Genomic DNA, 12,629 nt, shown 5'->3' on the forward strand with positions numbered 1-12,629 from the left:
TTCAGAAGTACACTGGTTTCATTATAAAATTTGTAAATTTCTAAGAATAATGTTTAATAAGAATAGAGTTACCACCAGACTTTGATATGCCTCTGACATGTTTCCCAATAATTACACCTTTGGATGAGGGCAGATCTCAGCCTCCTCTTCTCCTCTCTATTTCTTTAAAAATAAATAAATAAATAAATTCCAAGGTTTCTAAAAAACCTATAAAAGATAATGACATGAACTTATACAGAAAAGGAGAAGAGTCTATTCTACAGTCTGAATTAAGTAATGTACTGCCTGGAGAATGCTGCAGAAGAATACATCAATACTTCGGAAAAAGATGCACATCAGCACGATGAGCACATGCATCAACCAATCCATTCAGATAGTTTCAAGAAAGATGATCCCCTCCTCTCCAGCTATTTATCAAGAAGATCTGAATGAATATCACGAGCAAGAAAAACCATCTGCCATGGCTAATAAACACCATAATCATCATTTTCATTGTAGTCATAACCATATGCTTCTTCCATATTTTCTTTATAATGATCATCATTGTAATCATATGCTTCAGCATCCTTCCCGTCCTCATTTTCATTTTCTGGCCCCAAGTCATCATTTTTGTCATCTGTATTTGGAAACTTGTTGTCATCATCAGAATATGATTCAGTCCTTGGTTTCTTGGGATCCTTAGAGCCCTGTGAGGAAAAATAAATCTCAGAAATTTGATTTTGCTTATTTAAGGGTAAAAATCAAAATACGTGAAAAATATAAAGACAACATACAGGTTCATCAAAGAGTTTCTCCAAGGCATCATAGTTGATTTTTGAACTGAGTCTCTGCAAAAGAAACCATATTGCCTTTCTCAGAAAATCCAATATGCTATTGAAATGAACAAAAAAATGTTATATTTACTTAAATATACAGGTAAGTCGGTGTGTGCACATGTAATACACATTGAACCACATAGAGTAGCATTATTCCACAAGCAAAAATTGCTTTAAGCTTGACTCACAGTAGTTACAGCAGTTCTTTTTTAAATTTTCACTCAATATGAACAAACCATACCAAGCAATTGTCCATTATTTTGATACATGAACATATTCACTGCTGTTTTTTAACTGGTTCCTTCTCCCCTTAAAAAAGAAAGTAATTCAACCACAAAGTAGAACAGAGGTAGTGATGGTAAATACTGATTATACAGTTCCAACTTTGTGAAATGTTTGATAACCCCAAAATCAGATTCTCTTATTAGCCACATTTTCTGCTCCAAAGTATCCTCCAGTGGTGAGACTATCAAATCTAAAGTGTTACAGCAGTTCCAATTCTACATTGCAAAATAGGTCATTTAACATATAGCAATAAATTTCCATGTAGTGTCCCATGCAACTACCTTCTTTGTCAGCATTTGGCGGGCAGCTTCTGAAGCAGATTGTGCAGGAGCTGAGTTTCTTGCTTCTGCAGCTCGTTTTTGTTGCCTTTCCTGTAAATTAAGATTTACAAAGAATTTATCAAAATTCAGGCTTGAGGCAAATTTATGAAGTAAAACAATTAAAACATAACAGACATGGGGAATCAATGAACAAAAAAGAATAAATTTGTAGACATCAAAATTTATACATTTATCTAGGGCTGTACATCAACCTGCACAAACTGTCCAACTAGACTAATCCGAACCAAACCATCCCAAACCAATAATATGAAAATACTTTTTAACTGTTGATTTCAGTTTGATATTTTAATAAACCAAAAACATTGACTTGGTTTATGGTTTCTACGTAAAACTAATTAAACTGAACCGACCCAAACCAATAATATTACAAAAATACTAGTATATTATTTTATATCAAATATTTATGTTTCTAATGTATATCATATATATGCTTTAAATTTTCTATACACATAAATAAATTTTTTAGGCAATCCACTAATGGAGTAATTAAGTTTTTAAGATGCCACCTTTTACAAGAGTAAACCGAATAAACCAACCAAAATGGTTGGTTTCAATGTTTGAATGGCTGGTTTCAATTTGAATTAATTGTAACCTGAGAAGCTCATTTTGGTTTAGTACTATTATATACAAACTGCCCAAAGCAACCCATGCATACGCCTACTTTTATCAACCCCCCAAAACATCTAGATTGATTAGGAGAAATGATGAAAATTTGAATAAATCTCAGAACATCATAAACTGTAAAGAAAATATGCAATCGATGGAGAAAAGGTGCATACTGTAAACTACAAACATCGATAGAAATCTATAAAAAGACACCCAGTTATTACCATCACATGAACCATTTTTAAGTGATACTTGCAAAAGATAGTAGTCACATATAATGGAGAAAATGAAGTTCGTGTTCACAAAAGCATTTTAGGCTCTTCATTAATTTCACTTGGTTTGATCACAAATATCATTTTATGTAGAATGAACCACATGCTAAAGTGTACATTATACATCTTCCATTGAGAGCATTAAAGACTTCAAACATTTTTGTATGTCATTTGAAAATTTCAAAAGATACCAGCATTCCACTGGTTTGGAAAGGAAAAGGGAAAACAATGATGACGGCTTTTATTCAATTGACAAATTTAGCTCAAGAATCTGTTATGCCAAACAACATGAATTGGTTGAACACAGATCTTCAGCAATGAATTATATTCTTCATAATTTTAGACATTTTCTACTGTTGTTCTGCGTGAAAACATCCAAGAGTTCTTTTTTCATAGCAAAGAAATAAAAGCATATATCAGAAAGTCATATTTGCAGCCTCCCAAAGTATAGGATTTCTAAAATTTTCTTTCAGTAGCACATGATCATAAAGTTACCTTTTTCGATTTTGCTACAGCTGCTGCAACAGCAGCTTCAAGCTTCTTTGCAGCTTGCATGTCCTCTGGACAGTTCTTGAAATTTGCCTCCCAAGCTTCCTTAGCAGCTGCAGCAGCTGCCTCCTTAGCTGCCTGTTCCTGTAAATAGTTACAGCATTGCAGAATTGCAGATTAAGTACCAGCTAAATTTATAGAATCAGGGCAACAACAATATTGCATTAGCAAACAAATATGTCATTAAAACCAATATAGTATTATAACAGTTATCAGGCAATTCTCCAAAGTTCTAAACTAAGCACATAAATAAATAAGAAAGACAAATGCAAAATAAGATGAGAAAAATCCATCTCATAATTTCATAGACAATCCAAGAAATGGAAGTGATGACGGACATATGTCTATTGACTAACAAGGTTCCCTATAGTATTCAATTGACAATTTGACATCTGGGTTTCCATCAATTTGTTAACCTGAACAACCATAATAACTCCAAAGTCATCTCATTGCCTACCAAAGAAAGGATTAAAAACTCATGCATTTGTGAAATGACATGTAAAAGACTAAAAGTGCAGGATGAGGAAACTAGAGCCTGAAAAATAGATAAGACACTGAATTTGAAAGATGAGTTTGATTACCTCAAGATACTCCCTATTCATTTCTTCCCAAATGATTTTTTTGTACTGCACCTCCTCCTCATTGTGAAGGTAGCCATCAACCTGTAAAATATTTCAACATTCTGAGGACTTCACACTGTGATCACATATTATACTGAAACATGATTTATCCAGCAAACTATGAGAAACAGAAGACTATGCAGAAAATAAATGACTAAAGTAGCTGCTATTGGAATAGCCAAGTTCACAAAAATACCAAATTAGTAAGAGCAAAAATGTTACACAGATCAACAATTAAATCATAGTGAATATCCAGAAGACGAGAAAACAGCGGTTCATAAAGGTTATCATAAATGCTTTAGATCCAGAATCATATAGAGATAGAATTTTCTTTATTCCCCTTCCACTTTGGTGGGTGGAGATAGAAGTAAGCAAATTTTGTTTCTGCTTGATGTTAATAAAGAGGGACCCATTTTATGGGTGTACAAAGGTAAGCACGCAAATTTTAAGAGAACTCTCTAACATTTTGCACCGCAGAATGGCATAGATCCTGTTTAAAGCAGATAAGACGAAAATTTGAAAGCTGAAGAAGCATTCTGATTCACAATATTAATTAGCAGTTACAAAGACCACCAATAGTCAACTGGGCAAGGATGAAGTTGGTAGAGAAACAAATTTGACAAAATCCTCTGCATGACAAGCATAAAAACTTTTAAGTTTCTGAAGCTGAGTGTGTGAACACAACTGTAGTTTTGCACTTGGTACATGAAAAATTTTCACATCATATAAAAGCAAGATGACGTGCATAATTTGGTACATGCAAGTTGTAAATATGATTTAACACCACTTTTACTTAAATGTATTCCTCATGATTTTTCTAGCATTCAATTCAAAAGAACAACAATGAAACCTTACTGTATTCAAATTTTTTTACATCACCATGGTAACTTCCAATTTATACCAAAAGCATGAATGTGCAAAAATATATTTTGATTAGTAACATGCATAAAGAAACGAAAAGACGTTACAGCAAAATTTAAATGTTCACCTCAGCATCATCAATATCAGAAAAGTTGTCTGATTCATCGCGAGCTTTAGAACATGTATCGTCATCTCCACTAAATTGATCACAACCACCATCATCAGCAGGCATATTCTGAGCAGCTACCCCTGAAATGTTACAGTTTCAAATAAAATGAGTGAAGATCATAGCAATGGAGTCCAGCCATAGAATTCCTTTCCAAAGGAAAAAAACAGATAGGCTTACCAACACTTTCTGGCTCAGTAGACTGCACTCTTTCATCTCTGCCCATATGCTGACTGTTCAACTCCTCAAACTAACAGAAAAACAAGAAGCAGAATCATTTAGAAGTTAGATTTATGTTATCTTTTAGTTAGCAGCAGAAAATCAGAAATTCTCCGCCAATCCATTAGTCAACTGATTCTGTTTGACACATATCAAAGTTGCTAATATAGCAGAACAAGAAAGTCTGATGGCAAATAAACTCAATATGAATAACTACATCAGATGAGCAACATGATTTTAAGAGTTAACTACCACAATCACAAAATCCTAAATAAATCCATGTAAAACAGAAATGGCACTCCATGCATGAGTTTAAGACCGCATGATGCATTAGAAAAATACATGAAAAGTACACACTTTGAGACCGAAAATCAAATTTTTCATAGGCAAATCACTGTCAATGTGTGTCTGACACCCATGAATGGTTAGAAGTTAGAACATAAAATTAAAGATTTTTCCAAAAAGAAATGAAAGAACCACCTCCCCAACAAGCTATGGAAACACAATACCCAACAAAGGGGAGAAAAGGCAAATTCAAAAGTTTCTAAAGTTGTTAACTTTTAGGCTATACTAACCACATTTGAGTCATCAGTCTTATTCATAGCAGAAGAATTTTCCTTCCTTTGCCGCTCAGCACGCTGGAAAGCTGGAGGATCCGATCCACCCTCAAATCCTATGAACTACATCAAGGCAGAAACATGAATTGCAGTGTTCAAAGTTGAATACATATTAGAGAGAAAATAAAGGGCACCTTAGAATGTCAAAAAAGATGAGGACTCACATACGCATAACACTCGTTACAAAGACCATAGGCATAAGGAAGTCTACTAGTACCCTTGTGATGACAAAGCAACTCTTTTGAGCTTGATGTCTTCAACATAATATCTGATTGATCTGTTGAACTTTCTTTAAGCTCTTCTGCCTTTGCATTCAGTTCCTCAATCTAATAGCAAAGAAGATAAAGAACTTATTTTACAACACAGTATCGTAAAAAGGAATATAAGATCAGAAAGAAAAAAGAAAGGGGGAAAGAAAAAGATAACGCTTGATGACAAATGAAAATGTTAGTTTATTCATTTCATAGGCATTCAAAATAACAAGCTCGTTCAGAAAAGTTTTATTCCTAAATGAATTGAATCAATAATCAGTTTTGTTCCAAAGATTTGCTTCATATATAATTTTTCGTTTGTTAACATTTAATCCGCTTGAATTGAAAACTAAGGGCCAGCAGCAATGTGGTAAACATAGATTTGTAGAACCCACTCCAGAAGACCCTTTGTCATTATAATATAATTGATTGAGTTCGGTACATGTTTGGGTGCTCTAATGATTTTCCTTTTTCAAAAAAGGGTTAGATTGTAACTATGAACAGGATCCATTTTCAAAAGATATGTTAAAGATTCCATATTGGATGTCAGGCTGTCCATAATTACCTTCTATAAGTTCAAGAGATCCAGGCTTAAGACCAATTGTAGCCAAGCCTGATTCTTCATCATCCTGGACTAATCCTATAGATTTCAGAGTAGCATCTTTTGGCCCCATAAGTTGTACCAACTTGTCTGATTGGATAGAGTAACAAAATAGACCTAAGGGGCCAATGAGCTAAATTTTTAACCCAAGGATATAAAGAGAATCCAGTGAATCATAAGAGGTGAAAACATTCAACCTGTCCTAGATCTTGGTGTTGATTAGCTCCAAAAATTGCAGAAGAAAACTACCACTGCAGGGAGAAAAGTACCAATTCATATACCATAACGCAGCAAGGGATAATGGGGCCACCCAGAAGGACAAAGTAAGTTAAAGAATAGAACTTGTCAATTCCAATGCACATTTATCAACTCCAGAATCCTATCTCATGCTCTGATCATTAAGAATTTTCCTGTTTCCTAATCCTAATTTGATTAGGGTTGTAAGCTCTATAAATAGAGCTAAATTTCTATTATTCTGTAGCTTTTGACTATGATTATTAATAGTATAATACAATTTGAGAATTAGTTCTCTTTCTGAGGATTTGTTCCTCGTTCTTCTTTGTTCTACATCATATATGCTAGTATGCATGTGGAGATTCGTCTGAGGACAATGGAGATTCACAACTTTCATCTATTTTAGTATTAGACCTCATCATTTCTGGCCAACTAATAGATCAAACATTAAAATCTTTCACATCTGTTTCAAGGAACGTACCGTTAAGCTGCCAGACTCTGTACTCTCAAATTCTACCAATCGTTTTGAGAGTGTTGCTTCACAAACATGCACCAATTTCAACTGCATAACATTTTAACATTGTATCACATAAAAAAGCTCAGTAAGGATGACTTCAAAGAGGCTTAAATAATCCAGCAAGATATGAGGCAAGAATAATACAACTAACTCAAGAATCAAAGATCATATATTGTTTTATGAATTTCATATCTTTAAATAATAATAAAAAAGCAACAGTATATTAACTCAAAATACCAAATACCGCCCACACCTACAAATTTTATCCTAAAATCCTGAACTGTTGATCTTACATCATTTTACAATAAAATCTCATGAAGAAGGTTAAGCTTTTTAAGATGACAACTTGTCACTGGTCAACAATAAAAACAAGTTTGCCATCAAAAAAATCAACGCATAAACGAATAAGATACAATCACTTATGACTAAAGCACTAATGCTGGTGATAAAGGACCACCAAATGCACAATCAGATAAACTCCACATTCCTCCAGCTGATTAGAAACTCAAAATACCGGCAAACTACAACTGTTTGTGAAGAAAATAGAACATGTGGCACTTTCACTGATAGTTGCTTTAACTGCAGCAGTAATATAGTATGTTTAATGTTACACCAGTCAGATTAATAAGTATGGCTTCATCAGGGCAAGGAATCAAATCATGCATTTCTCTTTTCAATCAACTAAAGCAGTGCAGATAAAAAAAAAAAAAAAAAAAAAAAAGAGGAAAGTGCAGTTGAAAAGAAAGCATGACTTACGATGTCTGATTTAGAACAGTTGAGTCCATGTGAAAGTGCAGATATATATAATGCCGCACCCCATAACCCACTGGGCCTCCTCCCTGTCTGTAAGCAATCTTTAATCAGAAAGCATTATATACCATACATGATTGACCACTGCACATTATATCAAAACAGCATCACAAAGTTTCATTTTTCATATAGTATTGAAAAAGAATATGGCACCTGCATCCAATCACGATTCATGCTAGCTATGATGGTCAGTGCAGCATCAGAAATATCCTTATTTTTTCCTCCTGCTAAACCTACAATGAGCATTGTTCATTATACTCCCCTCAAAACAACTATGTTCATGTAAAAGAGTTATCAGACAATTCAGATTGAAAACAAAAGAACATCTTATTAATAGGGCACTATCTCACAACATAAAATGGTATGCCCCCCTCCTAAACACACACACACACCAAACGAAGGAAAGGGATAGATAAAGTCGGAGTCTTCAGGAGAAGAGAGAGTGATGAGACCAATAACTAAGTTCATCTATGATGAAAGCTTCTGTCTAGACCTTGGTCCATAAAATGAACTCCAATAGCTTCTTGGAGACTTTGAAGAGCTGTGTCTGCCTAGCAAGTTTGGAAGAATTTTTTACCAACAAATTCAGGAGATCTAGCAGGGGAAATGAGGCAAAAGAGTGGAAGCATTGAACAATGTATGCAATTATAAAATTGCAGTGATTTGACTTATTCAACAAGATAGGCATTGCAAGAATTGAATGTAATTAGAATAGGATTAGGATGAAACTCTCTTTTTGGGTTCATCATATTCCTATTTTTGGAGTCTCAAAGAATTTTCTATAGCAGATGTCCAGGGTGATTTAAGGGCTTTACATTTTTAATTTCCCTTTCATTTCTCATTTCTCCTAGAGGGGAATACATTGTTATCCTAAATGAAATTGTTCCCTTTATTCTATTCTTAAAAGATTCATACATCACTGCTCTTGTACCTCAGTTGCTCATTTTCAATGAAATCCAACAATGGTAATTAAAATGACAAGATGGAGTATCATATGCCATCGATTTTTCATTAATAAGGTAAAATGATCAATCAGCATCCAAGTGATTATAGATACTTACTAGCTGTATATTTATGAATAAAAATGGATGGATCAAGAAGTTTCTGGCAAATGGGATGTTCTGTAAGATTCAAAACTTTGCAGAGCTGTAAAAATACAGCACCCAGCACATAACTGCAAACAATTTTAATAAAAGAAATATTACATTATTATGCCAAAGCAAGGGGGAAAACAAGATGAAACGAACTGAACTTTGCTTTTAAGAGAGGCTGCTTACATATTGATCTTCAAGTAATTCGAAAAATCAATAAGAAGATACGGCTTTCTATTCTCCCTGCAAATGGAATTCAGGGGCTATGTTATTACATTGAAGCATAATTATACAACTAAACATATTAACAAATCATGATAGGGGGCAAAATAACTCTCTCTACTTCTTTTTCTTGAAAACAAGAAAATAAGAATTCTTTTAATGGAAGAAACCATGGGATTGCAAATTTCCCTATTCAAAAACTGGTGATAATTTCAAGTAGGATCACTTATTTAACCCAGTATACCACCAATGTGAATTACAGGCACAACAACCACAACCCCAAAAACAAAAAAAAAAAAACTTACAAAGTTAATTCTAAGAGAGTATAAAAAATAAACATCAACTACTACTTTTGAGACAAACATCTTCAGTTCAATGTTAGAACATTATAATCAATAGCCAAACTTAGATTGGTATTGATAACCTGCATACGCCCCAAATATATTGAAGATCACAATAAGGAAAATGAAACACACACACACACACACACATATATATATTGAACCAGCAAATAAAAGTTTGTATCCTCAGCACCAAGAAAGCAAACAAAAAATTGACAATGTCCAGCACAGACAATGGCAACAAAACGAAGCTGAAAGAGTCCCAGGATAGAATATGATCCTCAACACTTTACCTCACTCACACATCTTACATTTATCAACAACATCCAACAGTTAACAAATAATAGTTATCTAGTTTATCAGTTTTGGGGTGGGACAGAAAAAAGAAAAGAGAAAAAAAGGAACAAGAAGGAGGAGGGCGAGGGGGAGGGGAGGAGAGAGAGAGAGGGAGGGAGAGAGAAGTTAAAATAATGAAACTATGGCCCTTCCTCAATCACACTATAACACATTCCCTAACAGTTGATTAACAGAAAGGACAACAAAAAAACAGAATGGAGATATGCATTCCTTACCGACATGCAATGTAAAGACAAGCAGCTTGTACTTGCTCTGTTCTACGTCCTTTAGTGAAATTTCGCTCAACTGCTATCTTTATATGGCAATAAAAAAAAATGATATGTTGATCAAAATATATGTAGTAGCAAAGATTTAAGTACAAGAAAACATACTCGATAATACACCATAGCTTGGTCAACTATGGCAAGATTTTCACCCATGCCCAAGCCATTTTTTATATTTGTCAAATCATCATAAGCTGCATCATGAAAAAAAAAAAATTAACTGCTAGATACATATATTTTTGATATTATATATGGAAGGAGAAGTTCACAGAGTGCCACAAAATTTCATAGCTTTGTGGAAACATTATTATCAATGGAAGGTGGAAGCAGAATAATTTTGAGTATTTTACTTTATCAATGAACAAATTCATTTCAATGTCCATAACATTTATGACAGAAGCCAAAAGTGGAACAAAATAAAACATACCTTTATCATATAACCTTTGCCTTGAAAAATTTTCACTTTCAATACTCCTCACTAATTTTCCTGCCAATTGGCTCTACAAATAGATAGAAAAAAGACATGAATATACAGAAAATAAACACAGAAATATGAGCAAAAACTAAAGCAATTAAAGATCAAGTGCACTTTAATGTCTTAGGAAGAGTAATATAAATAGTCATGTATTCATGTTACAGTAATAATATCTGAAAGGTCATGGTTCATATATCTAATAAAACCACTTGTTTAACATAAACAAGAACCATATTGAAGAAAAATAAGAAAAACTGGCCAGATTGTAATTGCAATAATTTTTTAGGAAACAAAAAGGGTTTTCACTTGATGCAACAGCGCTGCCTTGCACTAAAGCAACTAACCTTCATTTTTTTTTCTAGTTGGTTCCATTTATTATGGTTTGTAGTTCATCTTCTACTTAGATGGCTTATTTATGTCAATCAATCTCCTTACTCCTCATGAAGAAGAAAGCAATTCATATTTGGTACAGTCTCTACTTTTAGATGATATCCACTTCAACCATTCAAGTAAACAAGAGAAGGAACCAACTAGCTCTAATCTAGTCTTTAAAAGATGATGTTACCAAAAGGGAATACAAATGGTCCCAAAGTTTAAAGGCAACCATATGCAGGAATAGCTCAACTGCAACACAAACCCCATCACTTTGTAAATATTTCCTATTGACTGTGTTTAAAGATGCTCAATTAATTAACCAAAAAATTCATAAAGATGGAGACACAACAGTACAAGAAAAGGAATAACATACCTGCCCTGACGCATTTTTCACAAATGTGGCTTCAGTTGAATAATTATCAAATTTAAGAACTTTACCACACCTGCTACAGGATCTGAACACCACAACCAAAAAAAGAAGAAGAAGAAGAAGAAGAAGAAGAAGAAGAAGAAGAAGTTAAGCTCCCAAGTCAATCTTCAGCATAATCACAGCTACAAACAAGAGAGGGGTGCAATTTTATACTCATCAAACGAAAAATAAACAAATTGCAACACTTACAAAAGCCCATCACCATCACGAATTCCAGGAACATCTCTTGCACAGGCTTTACAAAACACCATCTCATAAAAAGCAAGTATTAAAAAATCTACATGCGAACAAAACAAATTACTCGATTCCTATCTGAATGAACAAAGTAAAACAGATAATACTCGACAGAATAAGATTAAATTCCTGTGTAATTACCTTATCTATGTAAGTACTGTAATTTCAAAACTCAAAGCTTCGGATTTTTCTTTCCCTTCCCGTTATTTTTTTGGTTTATTTTCGTCTGTCTTCTCGGCAACCAAACTGCAAATTGTCCTTAGCTAATGAGTCCAAAATCCAAACTTCAGAGATTAGCAAGCCCTATCCAGCCTATCAATGGGAAATTACACAAACAATGAATAAATGAGTCAAAACGGAAGTGCCATTCGGATGAGTACCTCCAATGGAGTTGAATTCGAACGCAAAACGGCGCGTTTTGAAGGCACAGTGTGTCTGTGTCCTCTGATGGGAAGGCACCAACAAATGGGGATCGAGAGGTCCAAGAGTCGCAGAATTTTATATAAAATCTGAATTAAGAGAGATTAGCGAGTGTGAGGCACACGGGCGAAAAGAGTAGTTCAGATTTTCGTTTCTCGTGCACGTTGAATTTTGACATTGACATAAACGGCGTCGTATACAATTTTGTAAGCGTCTTATAGAAATTCCTTCCCTTTTTTTTTTGGTTCGTTTAGCTCGCGTGAAAAAGAATGAAACTTACGGCTCACGCGATATTGCTGTTTTGGTTAGGGTGCGCATTATTTTATTCGAATTCAATAAATTAAATTAAATTATTTTATTTTAATAATTTAATTTAATTTTTAAAATAATTTAATTTAATTTTATATTTTAAAATTTTTAATTATTTTAATTCACTTAGGTTTTAAAAAATAATAATAATTAAATCTGATTGAATTTAATTATTTTATTAATTTTTAAATTAATTTATTTTTATAAAAAATTTATAAATTATATATAATTATATATATAAATTATTTAATTTAATTGATTAATAGTTATTAAGTTTAGGTCAAATCATATTAAATAATTTAAAAATTAAGTCTAAATTAAAAAAAATTTTTAAAACTCAAAATTAAT

At 33.3% G+C, this 12,629-nt stretch overlaps 1 protein-coding gene across 4 annotated transcripts; it reads right to left on the reverse strand.

Moving 5' to 3' along the window:
* On the reverse strand, window positions 1–12,054 carry LOC110655747 (transcription factor IIIB 60 kDa subunit). 4 transcript variants are annotated; one of them, XM_058146595.1, is made up of 21 exons: window positions 11,933–12,054; window positions 11,694–11,798; window positions 11,508–11,553; window positions 11,262–11,343; window positions 10,466–10,538; window positions 10,147–10,232; window positions 9,991–10,067; window positions 9,042–9,098; window positions 8,826–8,938; window positions 7,918–7,997; window positions 7,711–7,797; window positions 6,919–6,999; window positions 5,516–5,677; window positions 5,310–5,414; window positions 4,696–4,765; window positions 4,477–4,598; window positions 3,450–3,530; window positions 2,815–2,952; window positions 1,382–1,471; window positions 774–827; window positions 1–686 (listed from the first exon to the last, which is right to left on the reverse strand). In XM_058146595.1, exons 6-21 carry the CDS (start codon window positions 10,192–10,194, stop codon window positions 465–467), a joined length of 1,587 nt encoding a protein of 528 aa, XP_058002578.1. In that variant the 5' UTR covers window positions 10,195–10,232; window positions 10,466–10,538; window positions 11,262–11,343; window positions 11,508–11,553; window positions 11,694–11,798; window positions 11,933–12,054; the 3' UTR covers window positions 1–464. The 4 variants fall into 4 exon arrangements, with proteins under 4 accessions (XP_058002578.1, XP_058002576.1, XP_058002577.1 ...); XM_058146593.1 differs by having other exon boundaries at window positions 11,508–11,595; XM_058146594.1 differs by having other exon boundaries at window positions 11,508–11,595; window positions 11,694–11,815; window positions 11,933–12,031.
* Between the last annotated feature and the right edge of the window lie 575 nt (window positions 12,055–12,629).

Source organism: Hevea brasiliensis, chromosome 5 (assembly GCF_030052815.1).
Source record: "Hevea brasiliensis isolate MT/VB/25A 57/8 chromosome 5, ASM3005281v1, whole genome shotgun sequence".
Lineage (NCBI taxonomy): Eukaryota > Viridiplantae > Streptophyta > Magnoliopsida > Malpighiales > Euphorbiaceae > Hevea > Hevea brasiliensis.